Below are 25,031 nucleotides of genomic sequence, written 5' to 3' on the forward strand. Positions count from 1 at the left end.
AGCACATTTCTCTCAGTGCAGGGCTTAGCTGGCTTGTGGGTCAGGGGTCACTTTTCGAATGGGCCAGCACAGCAAGACAAATGTGCGGTCCCCAAAAGTCAACTAAGCTTGTTTGGCTTTATTTGATAGACGAGCGCGTCCAGTGATTGACGACAACTTTGGAAGGAAATTTGCCGGGGGTGCTTGCCAACAATTAGCCGGCAACTTTGCGTATGAGCAATATGCTTTTTAGTTTGGTGCCCCATTGAATGAAAGGATGAAAATCGATGTGGCACAAAGTTAAAGCGATAGGAATAGTCACTCATACATAACTTTGTTGCTTATATATTATGCTAAAGGTACATATGTACATATATAGCGCTTTATTTTATAATACAACGTATATTGGTTTCACCATGGCTAATTTGTGTGACTTATGATTTCATAAATGTCTGAATCTATATTCTCCGCAAGTTAGATCTCCTCAATTTGTTGCCATATCTCAAATTTCCACATACACACACACACACCTACACTGAAACGCACATGGTAAAGTCAAAGAAAATTAGTTAGGAAAAACTTTGAGCATCAACATTTGCTCAAGTTTTGACTCGTTTATGCCGCAGACGCCTTTCTCTTTTTCGCCGGAGGATTTCCCCGGCTTTTGGCTGCCACTCCCCCTTTCAGAATTGCCCGCCCCGCCGAACTTCCGCCCAACGTTCGCCGCTTCCGCTGAGGCCGGAAAAAAGCGCTTACAAAGCAAAAAGTTTAACAACTTGAGCGCAAATGACTTTGGCGTGTAAGCGGCACGCTACAACAAATACGCCATGGAATTAGACTAAAATAACAAAAATAACAACAACAACAACAACACTGTATATAGTAGTAGCTAAGGCATCTGAGAGTGTGGAAGAAGAAGAAGAAGAAGCAACTTGTTAAGTGGAACAACTGCTGAAACTTAAGTAATTAACACAAGTTGTTTGCGCTCAGCGTTGCGGGCAAAAGCGCCGCAGGGCATGGGTATTGATGCCAGTGGGGGTGAAACCGTGGGTGGCGGGGGAGGTCAGAAACACCCTCCCATACACCTACAAATCCACCGCTCAAGTAGTTTATTTAATAAAAAAATATCTGACAGACTGCATAGCGTAGAAAGAATCAAACAGATCGATCACGAAATGGTAAATTTTCCGCAACAATATATAAATAAATAAGTGAAAACATGCACAAACATAGAAATAAATATATCGGGAAGTAACTCTAATCCCCACACAAAATCGAACTGAAACAATCCCATGGAAAAACTTATTGATTTAAAACGTTTTCAGGCTATAATTGAAAGTGGTTTTGTATTACTTTGTTAAAAAGTTACTGGAGATGTACGCTATTTATTTTGATTAATTTTATTATTCTGCACAGCACTGTTTAATTTTTCCAGTGCTAAAACCGCTGGGAGTGCGCAGCCAAATTGAAATCGACACAGAGGCGTTCAAGTGCCAACGAATGGAGAGATCACGCCTTCCGATAACGCCTCTTTTTTGAAGGGGGGCACGGCCGGGGCTTATTTCCCCTTCCGGTGGAGTTGAACTCTTTGAGCGGCGAGGCATACCTAAGTCGGTAAATGAGCTTTCGGCAGCATCTTTGCAAATGAGTAAAGAAATCAAGAGCACGAAGTCGAGCAAGTTTTTGGCATCTTATTTCGTTCTGAAAGTCGCCCTGAATTCCATTTCATGCTCCAATGTTGTCAGAGATTCGATTCAGCTTATTTTCGTCGTCAGAAGTTCGTTTTGGGCCAAAGTGAAATATTAAATATTTAGTTGCAGCTGTGCAATGATGAAATGTTGCAACAATTTTCCCAGCACTGCCATATGAGTTATTTTTGAAAGTATCTAGGTAACACGCTTACTCCATTCATACTACATTCATTGACATCCCAAAATTAATTGCTGTTCTCGTGAGTTGTGCTCATTAAACTACCTAGAACCTTTCGTTGTTAGCTTTTGGATTTCGTGCTATTTCCGCGAACAATGGCGAGTCCAGAGTGAATGGTCGAATCAGAAAGTGAGTGCCAGCTAACGGACAAATGCATTCAGCATTTAATTTAATATTCTACAGTTTCCACAGAAGCGTGCTTTCATTTCATTGTCTCGACTGTCATCTCGTATTCATTCGTTCGTTTTCGTTTTCGGCTTCACTTGCCACTTCCACTCTCGAAAGCAGAGTTCACCTTCAGTTCAGAGTTGCAGGACCTCATTTGGACTAAACTCGTCCTTGCTGCCCGCTTTCAACTGGAATTACACTGGGAAAATGTGTCATTAAACAAAGAGATTAGTGGGATATCTTGTGATGAAACTACTACTTTTTGCTTCTCACAAAATTAAAAGTAAAGCTCTTTTCGTATGGCACTTTCTATGCCATTTTCTATCTACAATTGATTGTTTTAGTTAATATACGACTATTTTTTGCCCTGTACATACCTCCTTCGGTTGTTGCATTATTGATAATTTCGTCTAGCTTCAAAGCTGGAACAAAGCCGCTTACGCCTATTTGTTTTCCCATACTTGGTTTTCCGTTGGCCGGACTTCTTGGCCATTTAAGACGATCATTACACCTAGCCACACACAAAAGTCGGCACTGTAGGCCGCAGGACATCAAAGTCGTTTTCATTAATTGAACTGCTGTCTCAGCTCCATGGTCAAGTTGAAGTCCAAGTTAAAGAGCTGCGGAGGCAAACATGGACCACTGGGCCACACAAAATCCGACCCCCAATCCAATTAAGTGTACTTTCTATGGCGCTTTTATCTGCAAGTGCTTGCTTTTTAACGCACTCAAAGGACAAGTCTGATGCCAAAAACTGCGAATGAGACTGAGGCTGTCATAAGTGGCGAATGGCGAATGGCGAATGGTGACTGGCTGCTGGCGAATCGACGACAATTCATTGTCTTCTGCAAGTTGGTCCTGGTCGGGATGGATGGTGGGGACTAAGGACGCAGGACGCTTAATTATGTCAAACCGTATTAACTGGGGAACCAGGACCTCCTCTCCTTTACGTTCCGCCACTGTCAGTAATTAGAGACGTTGGACGATCCGCTCTGTGCCGAGTTATTGGCGTTGTCGTTTAGCATTCGGCATGGAAAACTTTTGAAATGCGTATGGCACGTGGTGCTGCACAGATGAAATGAGTGGAGTAATGAACAGTGGTACAGTCTTTATTGTCGTAACAGAAAAATGACATATAAGAAAGAAATTCTGTATTGCCAATTATCAGCATAGAAAATATTGGTTTTATTAAGTGATAGAAGATAGTTCCAAATGATTTCTGGATTTATTTTGTGATAATTTACTTATTTAATGACTGGTCTAATTCTATTTGGATTCATTTGGAATGCCATTTAATATGTGTTAAATGCTGCTGCATTTTTTATTTTTCGAACTGATCTTCATAGTTTTATTGCCTGCGCCATAATCAGTATTCTGCTGGGGAGAAAGTTCTTTCACTAGGTCTATTAGCTCCACAGTGCGACCCAGTCACACACACTTGCGCGCTCGCACGCACACTGAGACAGTGGGAGACATAGATACAAACACCGAGACAGCCACAGACACAGACACAGGCGGACTCTTAAGTAACAGCTCATGATGGGCATCAACGAACTCGTAAAGGACGAACGATGCATGATAATTGAAGCTGCAGAAGCTACAGAAGCTATGGTGCTATAGTATCCGCCACGACGAAAGATTCTCGCGCATTTCAAGCCAAAATTTATGGCTCCCTATCTGCCATCTGGGCCTCCAGCCACCCACTGCCACCCAAACCACCCGAACCACCCGAACCACCCGAACCACCCGAACCACCTTTCAGCTGCCAGGAAAAAAAAACACCCATCTAGTCGAGTGCCGCCAAGTAGTTGGGCAGTTTTTGAATGCGGCTCTTGTTTTTTGTTGCCGCCACTCGCCTTTTTTTTAGCCAGTCTTGGCGTTTTTATTGCCGGCAATTAAGTTAATAGACAATAAAGCTTCTGGATTTTCCAGGGGGGGCCAATTCCAAAAGCAGAAGCAGCAGTAGCATCACCAGCAGCAGATGCAGATACAGCTGCAGGCCCAAAATCCCCATCTACATTCCATTTCACTTCACTCCACTTCACTCGGCTCGTCTCCTTGCGAATCAATGTATTTTAGTGGATCTGAGTCTGCGAAATGGGCTTTCGCCTTTACTGCACTGCAAGTCCACTTCCAAATTAACTTCTTGTGCTGACTTTATTGGTCTGCGGCGATTTCCATCGCATCCGGGCTGTTGATTGTTTTCCAACTATTTGAATAACATTTTCGTGGAGATTTATGTGCTCACTTGGCTAGCAGACTGCGTTGCATGCGAGTTAATAATTTGGCAGTGAGATTTTTACAGAAAGTAAATATTTATTTATAGTATATTATTATATAGAAATAATACATTTTGAGGATATGTAAACTTAATGTTTCAGTGTCAGTTAGTATAATTAATTGTAAGCAGAGTGTAATATTTTCTTAGTCAAGGGCATGAGCGCTTATAGTTGTATGTGTCACTGTTCCGCTAACCGTCCTATACCCTCCATTGATCATTTCCGTTTCCGTTCCGTTTCAGGCGAGCATCCGGCGGCAATGCATACGGGCAACAACGGTAACTCCACGGCGTCCCAGCCGCCGGTCCTGCTGCCGCTGGTCCTGCTCACATGCAGCACACTAATGCTCCTCCAGCTGGTGGCCAGTTGCTCCAGCCTCGTCCCGGCCACGCCCCCCGGCTGCAGGACCGTCCACCAAACAAGCACCTTCGCCGAGAAAAAGGCACTAGGACAACGAAGCAACCGGAACTGCCAGGATCTGCAGGAGGTGGAGGAGTCGCAGGATCTTCGCCGCAGAGGAGTCGAGTGGAGCCCGGTGCCCGGCACATAGCTCTTTAGCGGATCGAGAACCGGAAACGCTGACGAATTGCCAACAGGAATCGCATTTTAGGATGCCCTCTCTTGCGCTCACCACCCGCCCCTGTTCCTTGATTCCCTGGTTTTCCAGCTGCCGGACCTTGGTTTCCGGTTTCCAGTGTCCGGTTTGGTCCTGCTCTCTCGTCCCACCTGTGGGCCTCTTTCTCCACCGCCACCGGACTTTGTGAGCGGGCTGGAGCTTATCCTGTTATCACTAAATTAAGTAGCCAGACTTGGTCCGCGGAAAAACACAACATATTTATCAGACTTTTCTAAAACTAACCAAAGATAACTAATGCAGCGGGGTAAAAACGGAACCAGATTGGACCCCAAGAGAAATATTGAGATAGAACGAATGAGATCTAACGAAATAGCAGAGGTAAGCAGATGATTTTCGTAATGGTGATGGGCGTGTTTATGGAGGCAGGTAAAAATAACTAACATACCTTGTAAATAGAGCCACTGACACGAGATTTCTCTTCCATTGATAAGTAACTGGTAAACGGAAACGGCGAGTGTATGAATTCTCATCTACTTAACTTCTTTCGGTTGGTGACAACTTTTACACACACAAACCACATTCTCTAGTACAAGAATAAGCTATAGGTGTCTAAACATATAAATAAATAAACTGCAAGTGGAAGTTTCGATGGAGAACCCCGTGCGATTTGCGGCAAGTCTAAGTACGATAAAGATAATGAATTTTTTTTTATAACTAGCATAAGTTCAAGACTATAGTAAAATGTAAGCAAAATGAGTGGAGTAACCGAAAATAGCTAAAACGGATGGCAGATTAGCTAAGATTAGCAATGGATTGTTGAATTAAATGTGTACATATTAAACAAGTCAGCATAATTAGTCTATGGATATTTTTTTGTTTTTTTTTTGGCTACTCCCCATATATCAGATCAGAATAATCTCTACCTATATATAGGGCATTTTGATGTGTTTAGGGCTTAAGCGATATTAATTATTGTTGTATGTTGACAAAACGAAACGAATGGATAAAACCAAATGCCATTGAGAGCAGATATTGACATAGAGAACTAACCAACTATCCAGTAAAGCGTATTGCTAATTCAACTCGAGTATTTAAGTGTCTCTCTCTATCTATCTCTATCTCTCTCTATTTCTCTAAAACTCTCTAACTGACTCTCTCCAGAAAATTGAAGAAAATGCAGAAAAAGCAGAAAAACCCAGTCACAGACACACAGTAACTGTAATTTTAAGCCAAGCTAGTGGAAAGATAGAGATACACTGAAGAAAAACCATACTGCATCAGAGACAGAAGCAGAAGCAGATCCGCGATCCCACCCCAGAGTAAGGGTCTAACCCTATCCCAATCCCAGCCCCTAGAGATCTGGTGAGCCAGGCACTGGATACTTCTCATACGATTTCGCTCCAAATGAAACAAAACAAAAACGAAAGATAATATGCAGAATACTCTCCATACTAAGCGTAAATATATGGATATGAATATGAATATGATGGTACCACTTAGTATGCATAACTATAATAAAGGTACGGATGGGAAATAGAACGAAAACCAAAAGGATATATTTTATGAATGTGATGACGTTTAGCAAATTAAAAGTAAATGGAAGACACCCCAAATAAAGACCAAAAAATTCAAGAAATCCCATTAAAGTCGAGAAGAAGTCCCGGAAATCTTCGGAATAAAAGTGTTGAATGTGAATGCGAGATTTGGGCAGCCGAAAGGCAAAGAGCTCCTTCCAAAGGGCAACAAGCCCAAGGATCAATATCAGCATCATCCCAACCAGAATTCAAGATGCAATTCCCTTTGCTGGGGGAGCTGCAAGCGCATTTAATGTTGATGTATTTGTAAATGTATCTGTCAGTATTTTGATTTTCCTCTCCATCTATCCGCATGCACTAGTCTAAGCAAAACTCAACAAAACAAAAAACAAGTGTTTAAATGTTTATAAGCAAATTGAATGTAATTCAATATCAAACCGATATAGATAAAAAGCGCATAGCAAAGGTGCAATAAAAATGAAACAAATCGAAACGACAATTTCTATGTATAAAATAAGGTGAAATAAAGTCCATGTTGCAGATGCTAAACCTATGAATATATGGTATATTAATTGAATGAAACCGATATAAATATGTAAATGATAAGCGATAATTAAAAATGTGTTGACCCCGTTACTCGTATTATGTTTGTTCGATATGTGTATATTAATTTTATGAAACTCTTTTCATCGTTGTTCCATCTTTCTTTGTGTTGTTTTTTTATTTGTTCCTTTTTTTTATTGTTGTTTTTTTATTGTTTTTTCGCGGGTTTTGTTTTTGCGGTAGAGTTAATTAAAGGAAAACGTAAACAGAAAGTGCGTGAAGTGCAAAAACAATTTTAAAGTAAATATGTTAAATACAATTTTAAGCATAAACAATGGCGTCAAAAGCAAACAATTTTAATGTGGTTAAATAAGAAAAATGCCGAATTCAATGGAAAATATGTGTGTTGTTCCATTTGAAACGGGACACTTTGAAATATTACAATTCATAATAACTATAATTACGAAAAAGGGTAAGAGAATGGCATCCTACCATCACGTGGAACAAGAGTTACGGATTAAATTGCATAGGTCTAAGATCAAATTAAGGAAGCTAATTACCAGGCCACACTCACACACATGCCTACTCACCGCACACACACACACACACACCATCACACACACCATCACATTCACACAGACACAGACATACAGTGAAAACCATGCAATTTGAGCCGAAAGACGAGAGATTCGATCAGAAAAACCAAATATGAATTCAATAAAAGTGTAAAAAACAAAAAAAAAAACTCAAACGTATTTTCATTTGGAAATTCAGAACAATGGTCCTGCCACCCAGATGTGAACACTTTGTGACCGTTTTGTGGCCATTTCCGGTCCAATTGGGAAGCGGAATTCCATTCGTCATTCGCCAGCCTTTAATTTGATAGCTCACAAATTTGTTGACACATCCAAACGAATTCACCCAGAATTAGAGTGCAGAAAAAATATAATATGAAAAATGCATATAATTTATGCATACGCCATTTTTTCCATCCAGCTGTTGATGATGTGCAATTAAAAGTACACGGCTATCGTGTATGCCACGTGTGCAAATGTGCATGTGTGTGTGTGCATGCATAAAATGATGTCAGCTAGGCAATTAAGTTATGGCCGTCTGGGCCAGGTGTTAAAATTGCGACCAAATCGATTAGCGCCCGGCACGAAAATGGAAAAAAACTTTGAAAATATGGCCAAAGTGGACTTTGAGGAAAGTGTAAAGAGGGAAGCTCTAATGGAAATGGTTAGGGAAGAAAGGAAGTAAGTATTTAAGTAAAAGGTTGTTGCAAATTCAACAGATGATCACAACAAAAAATACCCAAATTGTGTGTACCTTTAGTTAAAAACTCTTCTCCATCGAACAATATAACAGGATTTGATATTTAAAATATTCACACTTAAAACAACATATTTGTAAGCTTAGTTGTTGAATGGAAAACTTTTCTACCCATTTAAAGTCGCTCCGCTTTGTTTGAAAACTCGTTCGTTGAAATCCGATTGTGTCCACTCCATTTTAATTTATTGTAATTAATATTTAATTTACTAGACGGCTTCGATTGCCAACAGTTCTGCGTCTCTCTCTTTCTCTTTCACCCGTTTGTATCTGTCTCTGTCTGTGGTCGCATTGAATGTTTTATTTGATTTAATTTCGCAGTGTCAGATATGATTGCACTGCAGTTTTTTCCGTTTTATTTGACTTCGGCCGCTGGTGAGGTTTTCCCTTTATTTTCATTAATTTCGCTTTACATTTTTGCGGGACTTTTGCATATTGCCTTGTTTTTTATAGTTAAATTAATTTGCATAATGCACGACACTTTTGAATCATGGACGTGGACGTGGACATGAAAGAAGCCTTAACTCCATGACCGCGTCCACGTCCAATCCAATGCAGCCCGACCAATCCTCCAGAAATCTATGTAAATGCAAATGGCCATAAATTACGACTCCCCTCTGTCTCGGCATATTAACTTAATTAGTTGAACGTTATTCGCCCGCCCACTTCGCCACTTTTATTTGCGAATTTAATCGCAATTTTATTAAATGTTTTTATAATGAGTCAGATCCGGAGACTGTTTCCTATATGAAATATTAATAATTATATCCCAGATCAATGGATGCCGGCACGGCACTGGCAGCGTCGAGCTGGCGCGATTGAAATCGTTGTCATTGTCTGACAGTTTTCATTAAGGACCTTAACGTCCGTCCTTTAAAAGTGCAGGGGCACTGGACATTCGGCCAAACAATGCCAGCGACATCGGATAATGCAGCTCCGGCTTTGTGCAGCTCATTTTGATTGGATTCTGTTCAGTGCCGTGCCGGCTGAAAGCCATCAGATTGCGCCAGTAACCGGCAAAATGTCCCATTACTCGGGATAAGTCAAGTTCTGCCGAGGAGTGCAAAGGACCTCACTCTCCAAAGAGGCCTGCAAAAACTTAATTGGCCATTAATCGGGCTAAAGGCAAAATCCTGTGGTTTTACAGAGAGGATCTTGGCCAAATACTAAAATGGGATACTATGTCATATAGCGGTTACAGGGATTAAAACTCCTTTAAAGCTTTCAAACTCGATCACGCTGTAGATTGGACAAATCAGAAAAGGGTACCAAAGTATTCCAAGAACAGCCTCCTCAATTATTTGTATTAAGTACATTGACATCTTTAATCCCAAACTTACCGCCCACTCATCCTTGCCTCCTTGGCGTTTTGTTTCTTAGCCAACCTTTCTGGATCAAGTGGAACAAAGATGTCCTTTCCTTCAAATATTCCCACAAAAATTGTCCCGTGCAGCTGGTATCTGTTTAGTCCTTCCAGCCTAGGAATATGCTGCCATTCCCGAACATTGTCCATTTGTCGTTGCTTTTTATATTATTTACGCTCGTTTAATTTTTCGCATGCTTTCTTTATTCGACGCGCTCAAGTATTTTAACAAATGTTACAACTTTTTAAGCGGGTCTAAGCGGCGGCGGCCACCTGCCACTGAACTGAACCCAGCCACCGCCCACTTTTGACCCCACACAAAGGACATGCGGCCTTGGCTTTTGGTGGCGAGTCCTTTTTTGCAGCGCTACAAGGAGGAGGCTTGCTTAAACGTTTTGTCGAGCATATTTGTTGGCCATAAATTAACACGCCGCTCGCCTGCTTAATCTTTTTATGGCCTAGGCCTCGCCCACCTCCCTTCACTGACCCCGCCGCCCACTTGAACCGTGCCCCCCTTCCAAAAAAATTTAATAATTTGCTCAACATTAACCACTTGGCGGGCTGTTGTTGTCCTTGGGCTTTCGGCTTGTTGTCAACGTTTTTTTGCTGCTAATTATAAGGGGATTATTTGCTTATCCTTCGAGGTGTAAGGCGGCCAACATAAATTCACAGTCGGCAGGTGGGCGTGACAGACGGTGGGTAGTGGGTGGTAAACAAAGGCATACAAGGGATACCCACTTATTGTCCGCCCCAGCTGTAAATTAACCGCTTGCCCACCCATTCGCCCATCCGTTCATCCACTCAAGTCTGCCATAAATTCCCAATTAAAAGGTGTAATAAGCGTTTGTTCCGCTTCGGCTATGAATAACATTTTGGGCGCCGAATCCCCTTGCCCCGCACTTCACCTAACTTGTCAGCAGCTGCGACTTTGTAATGCAATTGCAATAAAACAAACTACAAAATGGCCAACGGGGCGAATACGAAAGCCCCCGGGGATCAAAGTAATGGTTGGGTATGATGGCAGCAAAGAAAGGTGGCTTTTTGCACCGTGGGACGGAAGTCTGTTTGTCCAGAGAGATTTTCTTCGAAGGACAACTTTAATTAATTACAGCAGTGCTCAGTCGTCAAAGTAACTCAGGTGAAATTGATTTGGAATTAAGCAAGGCTGCCAAGATAAATCTGCTCAAAGAGACTGTGAATGCAAGCAAATATCCTTACAAAAATCTAAATCAAATAAGAGGCGAAAGCAGAAAACAGGTGTACTTCATAGAGAGCCAATATGATTTAAAAACAAAGAAAGGTGGAAAAGGAATGCGTTTTTCAAATCCTTTTTTTAAAAACAATTCCCATTTTAAGCCAGTACTTTGGGGTTTCAGTTTCCTTTTTGTTTCCAGCTTAAACATTGTTAAAAATCATTTGGGCGTAGTGATTGCAATCTACTGGCCATTTGCAATCTGATCGCACTTCTTTTTCCACGGTGCCCTTCTGACCTGTGGGCAATTAAAAGCGGGTTCGAAGTTCAGTGCGAGTTGCAAATTATATGCGCATTTAATGAAGTGTGCCAGGCTCACAAACACACATTTCACACATGCGACTACGTGCAGTCATTAAACATCACACCCACCCATTCTCACCTGGGGCCCCCCGGTCAAAGGTCACGCGCTAGCCGGGCCAAAAGGTCACTTAAGCAAAATGAAATGAATAAATGCATGAGCTCCACTCATCTTGGGAATCGGGGAGGTGGTGCTGGGCACAGAGGAGCGAGGCTGGGGAGGATTGCCCGACCTGCTCCATCGAATGGCCAACTAAACGGTTTGTAATGGACGCCTTGGCTGCCGGGATTGAAACTTAATTGCAAAAATTTTAACAAACACTCGCAGCAATAACAATAATTTTAACCAACTGCAGTGGGTGGACAATGGGGAGATATCCTGGCTGGCTGTTTGCTTGGCTGCCTGACTGGCTTCCTTTTGCCAGGAGTCAAGATTTATGCGCCACAGACTGAAATTAGAAACGCTTTCCCTCCCTATGTCCTTGTTTTTTGGCCAGCAGTAAACAAGGTTGTGCCACGCCCCCTCTCCCTTACAAGACAGAAAAGAATGGGCGGCCAGGAGGATGGTGGTGTTGCTGGCCAATGGCCATTAGTTGTTGCTGTTCGCCTTTTTCGCGGCGACAAGTGCACTTTATTAGCGCTTTTCATTTCGCTCCTTCGAAGCCTCCCAGTGTCCTGCTGGGGAGAATATTTCCTTCTTTTTTTTTGCCCTCCTCGGCGAGAGCCATTTGGCATAAATGCGTTCATTAAAGGCACATTGACACGGCGCCGCAGTGGGTCAGCATAAGGACTCGGCGAGGTCCTTGCCTCGGGCAGCACTTACGCCATGTAACCCTAGTTATTGATGCTATGCGGTCGAGGTACTTAAAGTAGTTATGTGACGTTTGTGTGGTATATTTTAAAGGGTATAATAAAGCCATAGATTTATGTAGCTGATAGAGGAGAATTTTCATATAAAACTATATATTTTAATAAGCATGCAATCAAACTGGTGAAAAATATGCATCGGAAAAGGCAAGCCTTGCTAAATATGAATTATCAGTACCACAAACTGGCATTAGAGCTTAATTAGCTATTAGTTTTGCATCGTAAAAGATCAGTGGCTATTTTCAAAGCAGACAACCCGATTATATTCTCACAATGACTTATTTTCATTTATATATGTATTTTCTATCAACCTTAAATTTTAGATAATGGAACTCAGAAGGGAAATTTGATTTTCGAACAGCCTTGGTGCATTTTAAACTATTTTAATATTTCTTTCTCTATAAATGTTAGAGACTGGCAGAAAATATGGCACATCCACTTCCCTGGAGAACTGGTGTAATCGGTCAAAGGGTCCACATGAGCTGGAGTCTCCTTGTTCTTTAGCGCAGCTAACGCCTTGACCTGTTATTTATGCTGACCGCAGTCACGTCCTGGCTAAGTGCTCATGTGTGCCCCTCGTGCTGCGTTCTTTGACCCCCCTCAACCACCATTTTTCCTCTAGCCATCAGTGTATGGTGTATTTGTGTCGACATTTGCCGTGGCATTTATAAAATTGTGCATAATTTAAGCTCAGCAGTTGCGGACTCCCATTCGCCAAGCGGAGCAGAACAAACCAAGCCAAACCAGAGTGACCGACGACATGAATGATGGTTCCCGTGGAGCCGGCTAAAGGATAATATGGAGAGGGTGCACAGGAAGAAATGTACGAAGACATCTATAAAATCAGCATGAAAGCCTCTCTGATAGCTCTTAACACTGGTGATTGAAAAGTGGCACATACTTTTGTCAAATATCAGTAAGAATTTCCATTTCATTGGCAAAGGTACTTAGCAAATTGAATAACTGATCGGATTGTGCTGACAAATTTTTTTCCTCTGTGTGTGGCGCAAGGTTCACGTCTCCGGCGTCGACGCATTGCAATTGCAGCTGCGCCGGCGACATTAGGATGGGGGAGAACTGGGTGAGGATGGCGGAAGGACGACGCCGACACGGCAACTTGAAAAGCATAATGAAGGATAATGAGTTCTTGATTAGTACAAAGTGGAAAATTGTGTATTTTTGCCCTGTCGCGCAGTGCGTATAAGCTTTGGCCCATCAGCTTGGGAAACTCCCTCCGCCCACCAACCTTTGGAGACCCCCACCCCTCAGCAGGCACCAATTAACTGTAATTAGGGTCGCCCCATTTCTGCGTGACCAGAGCAAACAAACACCCAGCACTCGAAAAAAGTAGGCGGGCCATTTGCCCGATTGCCATAGGCATCCCCTCTCTCACCACTCTTACCAAAAAAATAAAAAGTGGCCAAGAAACCGATCCGCGGCTTGCAGATAGTCGTAAAAGGGGCCAATGCATGGGCACTGGGTAAATACCTAAGTGCAGGACCAACAACAAAAACATTCCGATCACCGATACCCGCATTTTGCAGCTACCGCTCATATGCGTTCTGCGTATACGTAATGCGTATTGCGTATACGCCGTGTAAACAGGACGGCCGCCCCATCGAAAACACTGCATGGTAAATAAGAATCACGAGTAAAGGAGAGTGTACAAAAAAACACAACAATAAAATGCTGAAAAATCAACACCATTTTCAGGACTCTTCCATTTTATGCCCGCTGTAGTTCTTTTTATATTTATATTTATTTTTATTTTACCACTCGTTCAGTCTGGTTTCCCAGAACTCTTTATAGTTTCGTTTTGCAGGAAGTTGTTGGTATACCCTAGAACTAAGGGTTCAGTGACAGCATGAAACGTTTAAACAGGTACAAAATATAAGATTCCTTTTTGAGCTTTTTAATATCTCTAAAAATTTGGGTTGCCTCTTAAAACATGAAAAAAATTCGTTACTTTTCTTTACTTTTTTTCAATAATTTTGAGCTAAGTATGCATATATGTATTTAAACAATTAGTAAGAGCAGTTTATTTAAAGGGCATTCGAAAATAGTTTAAAAACAAAATTTTTATTTAATTTGCTCCTTTTTATATGAATTGATTTTCTTGGCTGGACTTTTGTTGGATTTCCGCATTCGCATGCAAATCGACGATTAATCAAAATACCACTTTCCCCCAATTGTTGCTGGAAATTACATTTTTCGCGTTTTCGCTGACTGAAATGACAAATTTACACAATTGGCAGCCGATCAGGCATTGGCTCCGCCGAATGGCAATGGCCATGACGAAAGTCAAATTGCGAAAGTTAATGGAAATAAGTGAGAATCGAGCGAAGCCACAGCAAATGCAAAAACTTGTCCACTTGGGTCCTCCTGAAATTCGATTTATAGTGTTTCGGAAAAGCGTCCCTGCTGGCTTAAAAGTATTATTCGGACGTTGGCCATTCGGATGGGTGAGTCTACAAGCCTTAATTTGTGGTTCTGGGCAGTCGGAATGCACGTTACTGGTATTGCAGTCCGTAAAAATGCATATACAAAATGCACTTAAAGGTTTTGGCTATGACAATAGATATTTTGCTGCCAATATGGAATTCCATTAAAAAATGCGAAACTTGGTCAGAACATTTATAAAAAAATCATAGGGATTTTTTGAAAAATTTGATGATGTTACCCCTTATAAAAAAATGCGAAAAATTACAAAAAATGTATTTTACCCTGGGCTCCCAAAAATTCATAGGGATCATTAGAATTGGTTATTATCTGCACAAAAATGTTATTCTTTTGGCTGTGTGGTCATTTTTAGCCAAGTTGTGATTAAAGACGGCATCCAAGAAATCCACATTTTGGTAAAAGTCTTTTTCTCATTTTCCGCATAAAAATATTCAGTTTTTGCTCCATAAAATTGGAAATAATAGTCCAAAAATGGAATGTCATACCTTGTTGAGCTCGGTATTTAATTTCTAATCTTTCTGGATTCCAACTTTGAAATTTTAATTTTTTGGCATTTTTTGAAAAATTTGATGATGTTACCCCTTATAAAAAAATGCGAAAAATTACAAAAATTGTATTTTACCCTGGGCTCCCAAAAATTCATAGGGATGATTAGAATTGGTTATTATCTGCACAAAAATGTTATTCTTTTGGCTGTGTGGTCATTTTTAGCCAAGTTGTGATTAAAGACGGCATCCAAGAAATCAACATTTTGGTAAAAGTCTTTTTCTCATTTTCCGCATAAAAATATTCAGTTTTTGCTCCATAAAATTGGAAATAATAGTCCTAAAATGGAATGTCATACCTCGTCGAGCTCGGTATTTAATTTCTAATCTTTCTGGATTCCAACTTTAAAATTTTAATTTTTTGGCATTTTTTGAAAAATTTAATGTTGTTACCCCTTATAAAAAAATGCGAAAAATTACACAAATTGTATTTTACCGTGGGCTCCCAAAAAATCATAGGGATCATTAGAATTGGTGATTATCTGCACAAAAATGTTATTCTGTTAGCTGTGTGGTCATTTTTAGCCAAGTTGTGATTAATGACGGCATCCAAGAAATCAACTATTTGGTAAAAGTCTTTTTCTCATTTTCCGCATAAAAATATTCAGTTTTTGCTCCATAAAATTGGAAATAATAGTCCAAAAATGGAATGTCATACCTCGTCGAGCTCGGTATTTAATTTCTAATCTTTCTGGATTCCAACTTTGAAATTTTAATTTTTTGGCATTTTTTGAAAAATTTAATGATGTTATCATCAAAAAAATGCGAAAAATTACAAAAATTGTATTTTACCGTGGGCTCTCAAAAAATCATAGGGATAATTAGAATTGGTTATTATCTGCACAAAAATGTTATTCTTTTAGCTGTGTGGTCATTTCTAGCCAAGTTGTGATTAATGACGGCATCCAAGAAATCAACTATTTGGTAAAAGTCTTTTTCTCATTTTCCGCATAAAAATATTCAGTTTTTGCTCCATAAAATTGGAAATAATAGTCCAAAAATGGAATGTCATACCTCGTCGAGCTCGGTATTTAATTTCTAATCTTTCTGGATTCCAACTTTAAAATTTTAATTTTTTGGCATTTTTTGAAAAATTTAATGATGTTACCCCTTATAAAAAAATGCGAAAAATTACAAAAATTGTATTTTACCCTGGGCTCCCAAAAATTCATAGGGATCATTAGAATTGGTTATTATCTGCACAAAAATGTTATTCTTTTGGCTGTGTGGTCATTTTTAGCCAAGTTGTGATTAAAGACGGCATCCAAGAAATCAACATTTTGGTAAAAGTCTTTTTCTCATTTTCCGCATAAAAATATTCAGTTTTTGCTCCATAAAATTGGAAATAATAGTCCTAAAATGGAATGTCATACCTCGTCGAGCTCGGTATTTAATTTCTAATCTTTCTGGATTCCAACTTTAAAATTTTAATTTTTTGGCATTTTTTGAAAAATTTAATGATGTTACCCCTTATAAAAAAATGCGAAAAATTACACAAATTGTATTTTACCGTGGGCTCCCAAAAAATCATAGGGATCATTAGAATTGGTTATTATCTGCACAAAAATGTTATTCTGTTAGCTGTGTGGTCATTTTTAGCCAAGTTGTGATTAAAGACGGCATCCAAGAAATCAACATTTTGGTAAAAGTCTTTTTCTCATTTTCCGCATAAAAATATTCAGTTTTTGCTCCATAAAATTGGAAATAATAGTCCAAAAATGGAATGTCATACCTCGTCGAGCTCGGTATTTAATTTCTAATCTTTCTGGATTCCAACTTTAAAATTTTAATTTTTTGGCATTTTTTGAAAAATTTAATGATGTTACCCCTTATAAAAAAATGCGAAAAATTACAAAAAATTTATTCTGCCCTGGGCTCCAAAAAAATCATGAGGATCATTAGAATTGGTTATTATCTGCACAAAAATGATATTCTTTTAGCTGTGTGGTCATTTTTAGCCAAGTTGTGATTAAAGACGGCATCCAAGAAATCAACATTTTGGTAAAAGTCTTTTTCTCATTTTCCGCATAAAAATATTCAGTTTTTGCTCCATAAAATTGGAAATAATAGTCCAAAAATGGAATGTCATACCTCGTCGAGCTCGGTATTTAATTTCTAATCTTTCTGGATTCCAACTTTGAAATTTTAATTTTTTGGCATTTTTTGAAAAATTTAATGAAAAATTACAATAAATGTATTTTACCGTGGGCTCCCAAAAAATCATAGGGATCATTAGAATTGGTTATTATCTGCACAAAAATGTTATTCTTTTAGCTGTGTGGTCATTTCTAGCCAAGTTGTGATTAAAGAAGGCATCCCAGAAATCAACTATTTGGTAAAAGTCTTTTTCTCATTTTCCGCATAAAAATATTCAGTTTTTGCTCCATAAAATTGGAAATAATAGTCCAAAAATGGAATGTCATACCTCGTCGAGCTCGGTATTTAATTCCTAATCTTTCTGGATTCCAACTTTAAAATTTTAATTTTTTGCCATTTTTTGAAAAATTTGATGATGTTATCATCAAAAAAAATGCGAAAAATTACAAAAAATGTATTTTACCCTGGGCTCCCAAAAAATCATGGGGATCATTAGAATTGGTTCTTATCTGCACAAAAATGTTATTCTTTTAGCTGTGTGGTCATTTTTAGCCAAGTTGTGATTAAAGACGGCATCCAAGAAATCAACATTTTGGTAAAAGTCTTTTTCTCATTTTCCGCATAAAAATATTCAGTTTTTGCTCCATAAAATTGGAAATAATAGTCCAAAAATGGAATGTCATACCTCGTCGAGCTCGGTATTTAATTTAAAATCTTTCTGGATTCCAACTTTGAAATTTTAATTTTTTGGCATTTTTTGAAAAATTTGATGATGTTACTTACCCCTTATAAAAAAATGCGAAAAATTACAAAAAATTTATTCTGCCCTGGGCTCCAAAAAAATCATGAGGATCATTAGAATTGGTTATTATCTGCACAAAAATGATATTCTTTTAGCTGTGTGGTCATTTTTAGCCAAGTTGTGATTAAAGACGGCATCCAAGAAATCAACATTTTGGTAAAAGTCTTTTTCTCATTTTCCGCATAAAAATAAGCAGTTTTTGCTCCATAAAATTGGAAATAATAGTCCAAAAATGGAATGTCATACCTCGTTGAGCCCGGTATTTAATTTCTAATCTTTCTGGATTCCAACTTTGAAATATTAATTTATTTGCAATTTTTTTAAAAAATTTGATCATGCGAAAAATTACAAAAAATGTATTTTACCTTGGGCTCCCAAAAAATCATAGGGATCATTAGAATTGGTTATTATCTGCCCAAAAATGATATTCTGTTAGCTGTGTGGTCATATCTAGCCAAGTTGTGATTAAAGACGGCATCCAAGAAATCAACTAATTGGTAAAAGTCTTTTTCTCATTTTCCGCATAAAAATATTCAGTTTTTGCTCCATAAAATTGGAAATAATAGTCCAAAAATGGAATGTCATACCTCGTTGAGCCCGGTATTTAATTTCTAATCTTTCTGGATTCCAACTTTGAAATTTTATTTTTTTTGCAATTTTTTTAAAAATTTGATGATGCGAAAAATTACAAAAAATGTATTTTACCCTGGGCTCCCAAAAAATCATAGGGATCATTAGAATTGGTTATTATCTGCCCAAAAATGATATTCTGTTAGCTGTGTGGTCATTTCTAGCCAAGTTGTGATTAAAGACGGCATCCAAGAAATCAACTAATTGGTAAAAGTCTTTTTCTCATTTTCCGCATAAAAATATTCAGTTTTTGCTCCATAAAATTGGAAATAATAGTCCAAAAATGGAATGTCATACCTCGTCGAGCTCGGTATTTAATTTAAAATCTTTCTGGATTCCAACTTTGAAATTTTAATTTTTTGGCATTTTTTGAAAAATTTAATGATGTTATCATCAAAAAAATGCGAAAAATTACAAAAAATGTATTTTACCGTGGGCTCCCAAAAAATCATAGGGATCATTAGAATTGGTTATTATCTGCACAAAAATGATATTCTTTTAGCTGTGTGGTCATTTTTAGCCAAGTTGTGATTAAAGACGGCATCCAAGAAATCAACTAATTGGTAAAAGTCTTTTTCTCATTTTCCGCATAAAAATATTCAGTTTTTGCTCCATAAAATTGGAAATAATAGTCCAAAAATGGAATGTCATACCTCGATGAGCTCGGTATTTAATTTCTAATCTTTCTGGATTCCAACTTTGAAATTTTAATTTTTTGGCATTTTTTGAAAAATTTGATGATGTTACCCCTTATAAAAAAATGCGAAAAATTACAAGAAATGTATTTTACCGTGGGCTCCCAAAAAAACATAGGGATCATTAGAATTGGTTATTATCTGCACAAAAATGTTATTCTTTTAGCTGTGTGGTCATTTTTAGCCAAGTTGTGATTAAAGACGGCATCCAAGAAATCAACATTTTGGTAAAAGTCTTTTTCTCATTTTCCGCATAAAAATATTCAGTTTTTGCTCCATAAAATTGGAAATAATAGTCCAAAAATGGAATGTCATACCTCGTCGAGCTCGGTATTTAATTCCTAATCTTTCTGGATTCCAACTTTAAAATTTTAATTTTTTGCCATTTTTTGAAAAATTTGATGATGTTATCATCAAAAAAAATGCGAAAAATTACAAAAAATGTATTTTACCCTGGGCTCCCAAAAAATCATGGGGATCATTAGAATTGGTTCTTATCTGCACAAAAATGTTATTCTTTTAGCTGTGTGGTCATTTTTAGCCAAGTTGTGATTAAAGACGGCATCCAAGAAATCAACATTTTGGTAAAAGTCTTTTTCTCATTTTCCGCATAAAAATATTCAGTTTTTGCTCCATAAAATTGGAAATAATAGTCCAAAAATGGAATGTCATACCTCGATGAGCTCGGTATTTAATTTCTAATCTTTCTGGATTCCAACTTTGAAATTTTAATTTTTTGGCATTTTTTGAAAAATTTTATGATGTTACCCCTTATAAAAAAATGCGAAAAATTACAAGAAATGTATTTTACCCTGGGCTCCCAAAAAATCATAGGGATCATTAGAATTGGTTATTATCTGCCCAAAAATGATATTCTGTTAGCTGTGTGGTCATTTCTAGCCAAGTTGTGATTAAAGACGGCATCCAAGAAATCAACTAATTGGTAAAAGTCTTTTTCTCATTTTCCGCATAAAAATATTCAGTTTTTGCTCCATAAAATTGGAAATAATAGTCCAAAAATGGAATGTCATACCTCGTCGAGCTCGGTATTTAATTTAAAATCTTTCTGGATTCCAACTTTGAAATTTTAATTTTTTGGCATTTTTTGAAAAATTTAATGATGTTATCATCAAAAAAATGCGAAAAATTACAAAAAATGTATTTTACCGTGGGCTCCCAAAAAATCATAGGGATCATTAGAATTGGTTATTATCTGCACAAAAATGATATTCTTTTAGCTGTGTGGTCATTTTTAGCCAAGTTGTGATTAAAGACGGCATCCAAGAAATCAACTAATTGGTAAAAGTCTTTTTCTCATTTTCCGCATAAAAATATTCAGTTTTTGCTCCATAAAATTGGAAATAATAGTCCAAAAATGGAATGTCATACCTCGATGAGCTCGGTATTTAATTTCTAATCTTTCTGGATTCCAACTTTGAAATTTTAATTTTTTGGCATTTTTTGAAAAATTTGATGATGTTACCCCTTATAAAAAAATGCGAAAAATTACAAGAAATGTATTTTACCGTGGGCTCCCAAAAAAACATAGGGATCATTAGAATTGGTTATTATCTGCACAAAAATGTTATTCTTTTAGCTGTGTGGTCATTTTTAGCCAAGTTGTGATTAAAGACGGCATCCAAGAAATGAACTATTTGGTAAAAGTCTTTTTCTCATTTTCCGCATAAAAATATTCAGTTTTTGCTCCATAAAATTGGAAATAATAGTCCAAAAATGGAATGTCATACCTCGATGAGCTCGGTATTTAATTTCTAATCTTTCTGGATTCCAACTTTGAAATTTTAATTTTTTGGCATTTTTTGAAAAATTTGATGATGTTACCCCTTATAAAAAAATGCGAAAAATTACAAGAAATGTATTTTACCGTGGGCTCCCAAAAAAACATAGGGATCATTAGAATTGGTTATTATCTGCACAAAAATGTTATTCTTTTAGCTGTGTGGTCATTTCTAGCCAAGTTGTGATTAAAGAAGGCATCCCAGAAATCAACTATTTGGTAAAAGTTTTTTTCTCATTTTCCGCATAAAAATATTCAGTTTTTGCTCCATAAAATTGGAAATAATAGTCCAAAAATATAATGTCATACCTCGTTGAGCTCGGTATTTAATTTCTAATCTTTCTGGATTCCAACTTTGAAATTTTAATTTTTTGGCATTTTTTGAAAAATTTGATGGGCACCATCAAAATCATGAGGATCATTAGAATTGGTTATTATCTGCACAAAAATGTTATTCTTTTAGCTGTGTGGTCATTTTTAGCCAAGTTGTGATTAAAGACGGCATCCAAGAAATCAACTATTTGGTAAAAGTCTTTTTCTCATTTTCCGCATAAAAATATTCAGTTTTTGCTCCATAAAATTGGAAATAATAGTCCAAAAATGGAATGTCATACCTCGTTGAGCCCGGTATTTAATTTCTAATCTTTCTGGATTCCAACTTTGAAATTTTAATTTTTTGGCATTTTTTTTTAAAATTTGATGATGTTACCCCTTATAAAAAAATGCGAAAAATTACAAAAAATGTATTCTGCCCTGGGCTCCAAAAAAATCATGAGGATCATTAGAATTGGTTATTATCTGCACAAAAATGTTATTCTTTTAGCTGTGTGGTCATTTCTAGCCAAGTTGTGATTAAAGACGGCATCCAAGAAATCAACTATTTAGTAAAAGTCTTTTTCTCATTTTCCGCATAAAAATATTCAGTTTTTGCTCCATAAAATTGGAAATAATAGTCCAAAAATGGAATGTCATACCTCGTTGAGCCCGGTATTTAATTTCTAATCTTTCTGGATTCCACCTGTGAAATTTTAATTTTTTGGCATTTTTTTAAAAATTTTATGATTATAAAAAAATGCAAAAAATGACAAAAAATTTATTTTACCCTAGGGTCCCAGAAAAACATAGGGATCATTAGAATTGGTTATTATCTGCACAAAAATGTTATTCTTTTAGCTGTGTGGTCATTTTTAGCCAAGTTGTGATTAAAGACGTCATCCAAGAAATCAACTATTTAGTAAAAGTCTTTTTCTCATTTTCCGCATAAAAATATTCAGTTTTTGCTCCATTAAATTGGAAATAATAGTCCCAAAATGGAATGTCATACCTCGTCGAGCTCGGTATTTAATTTCTAATCTTTCTGGATTCCAACTTTAAAATTTAAATTTTTTGGCATTTTTTGAAAAATTTGATGATGTTACCCCTTATAAAAAAATGCGAAAAATTACAAAAAATGTATTTTACCGTGGGCTCCCAAAAAATCATAGGGATCATTAGAATTGGTTATTATCTGCACAAAAATGTTATTCTTTTAGCTGTGTGGTCATTTTTAGCCAAGTTGTGATTAAAGACGGCATCCAAGAAATCAACTATTTAGTAAAAGTCTTTTTCTCATTTTCCGCATAAAAATATTCAGTTTTTGCTCCATTAAATTGGAAATAATAGTCCCAAAATGGAATGTCATACCTCGTCGAGCTCGGTATTTAATTTCTAATCTTTCTGGATTCCAACTTTGAAATTTTAATTTTTTGGCATTTTTTGAAAAATTGAATGATGTTACCCCTTATAAAAAAATGCAAAAAATGACAAAAAATTTATTTTACCCTAGGGTCCCAGAAAAACATAGGGATCATTAGAATTGGTAGATTTTTAGCCAAGTTGTGATTAAAGACGTCATCCAAGAAATCAACTATTTGGTAAAAGTCTTTTTCTCATTTTCCGCATAAAAATATTTTGTTTTTTCTCCATAAAATATCTTGGGCTCCCAAAAAATCATGGGGATCATTATAATTGGTTATTATCTGCACAAAATCGTTTTTCTTGTATTTTCTTTTTTAGTTATATTGTGATTGAAGAAGTCACCTAGAAATCATAATTTCGATAATGCCATACCTCGTTGAGCTCGTTATTAAACGAAACTACAGATGAACATTATGTATTTTATACGTAAGAACGATATATGGCATTTGTTTGGGCGCATGGGTAGCAGGCTGTACCTGGTTATCATGCTGTTGACTAGAGTATTTCTTTTTATTAATAATATTAATTGCCACACAAAATTGTAGTAAGCCGGAGAATAGAGCAATTAAAATGGTTGTAAATCCGGGTCTTACCTTTCGCCAAAAATACTTTATTCGTTTGAATTGCATGCAATTGCTCCTGCGATTCCACGAAAAATAGGGCCTCCGCACTTCAACAAAGCCCATCTAGGTGCTGCTCATTTTGACTTTTTAATAACATTAATTAAAAGTGCGCAAACTGAATGAAAGCCATGCCAGCGGACCATCACCAACTCCTTCCTCCGATATTCCCCGCCCTTTCTGTCCATGAACTACCCATTGGCCTCCATCTGTCCGTCCGTCCGTTCGTCATTCTGTCCGTCTGACGAGCCTTCCGTCCGCAAGTTCCCTTCGACGCCTCGGCAAACAAAGGTAGCGGCTACGTGGAACGCAAATGGGGCAAAAATGAAGTAGAAGTCGGAATATGCAGAGAAAAAATAAAACATTACAATTTGAAATGCTGATCTTGTACAAAAAATTATTCATATTATATTCATTTTGTTTTGAATGCCTAACTTTTTAAGTTCTTTTTTATCCAAATGATGTTTTCTGCAACGTTTCCGTATAATTTGCTAGTTTTCTTTCGCTCAGTGTAGGTGAACGAAACGAAATCAGTAGCAAAGCGAGTCCATGTCGAGGCCCAAACTGAAGCAACCAAATATTAATGAATGGGTAAATAAAGCGGCGAGAGCTTCAGCACCTAACCCACCCAGCTCCACCCAACCACCCACTGGGAGGAGTTCAGCCCCAGAAGCCGGGCACGTCTTTCATGCCTTTTTCCCTCGGTTATATAACGGTATAAATTTCTAGTTAATTAATCACCTTTCGCTTTGTTTATGGCTAATTTAATTAATTTAATGTCTTTTATTGTTTCTTGTTGCTCTTTGGCGGGCAGTCCATTGCGAATGCGAATGCGAATGGGGATCCGGATACGGATGCGGGTACGGATACGGATGCGGATGTCATTGAATTGAAATAGAATTGGAAGAGGAATTGAGCCTGAGAAAACTTCTGCTCGCAACCCTTTAAAATTCTGCCCAAAAAGTCGAAAAATTATTAATTAAACTTTCGGTGATAGGGAAAGAAATTGAAAAAATAGGCAGCGATAAATTTGGTGTCATTGCGGGAAGACAATAAATATTCATAAAATACACTAAGCTATTATTGACCTGGGTAAATATGTTAACATTTATTGGCTTGAGAATGGATGCTTTAATAAATACAGAAGCTTTAATAGATAGACACGAAACCGTTTTCGTTAATTTTCAAGATTTAGTAGAAGCAAATTAGCTGCAAGGTATAATAATTTCCAAATCACAGCGACTTAATTATTTAGGTAACGCTTGTACTTGTAAGTGTTGTTTTCTTAGCTCTTTGTCGGCTTTTCGAAGACAGCCCCGCCCCCTTATCCGGCCACCCAGTTCATTTGCCTTGGGTCGTCATGCAGTTTTTCGCCTTTTTGCATGCCATTGACTGACGCATCCAACTTGCGATTTTGGATGACTTGCAGTCGCCGGCGGCTTTCCTCTGCGAGTAACACGGCGCTTTTTCTCTGTATATGGTACATACATATTTATTTATTGTTTAAAGCATAAAATACAATACAA

At 37.6% G+C, this 25,031-nt stretch overlaps 1 protein-coding gene across 5 annotated transcripts in view; it reads left to right on the forward strand.

Moving 5' to 3' along the window:
• LOC6618538 (zwei Ig domain protein zig-8) overlaps positions 1-7,449 on the forward strand; it is a 134,741-nt gene extending 127,292 nt beyond the window's left edge. For 4 of the 5 annotated variants that reach the window (XM_032725392.1, XM_032725391.1, XM_032725394.1 and 1 more), the window contains one exon: positions 4,598-7,449. In XM_032725392.1, coding sequence (XP_032581283.1) covers positions 4,598-4,905 — 308 coding nt within the window. In that variant the 3' untranslated portion in view covers positions 4,906-7,449. The remainder of the gene's footprint in view (positions 1-4,597) is intronic. The other variant, XR_004362500.1, reaches the window with a different exon arrangement.
• Positions 7,450-25,031: the final 17,582 nt, after the last annotated feature.

Source organism: Drosophila sechellia, chromosome X, assembly GCF_004382195.2.
Source record: "Drosophila sechellia strain sech25 chromosome X, ASM438219v1, whole genome shotgun sequence".
Classification (NCBI taxonomy): Eukaryota; Metazoa; Arthropoda; class Insecta; order Diptera; family Drosophilidae; genus Drosophila; species Drosophila sechellia.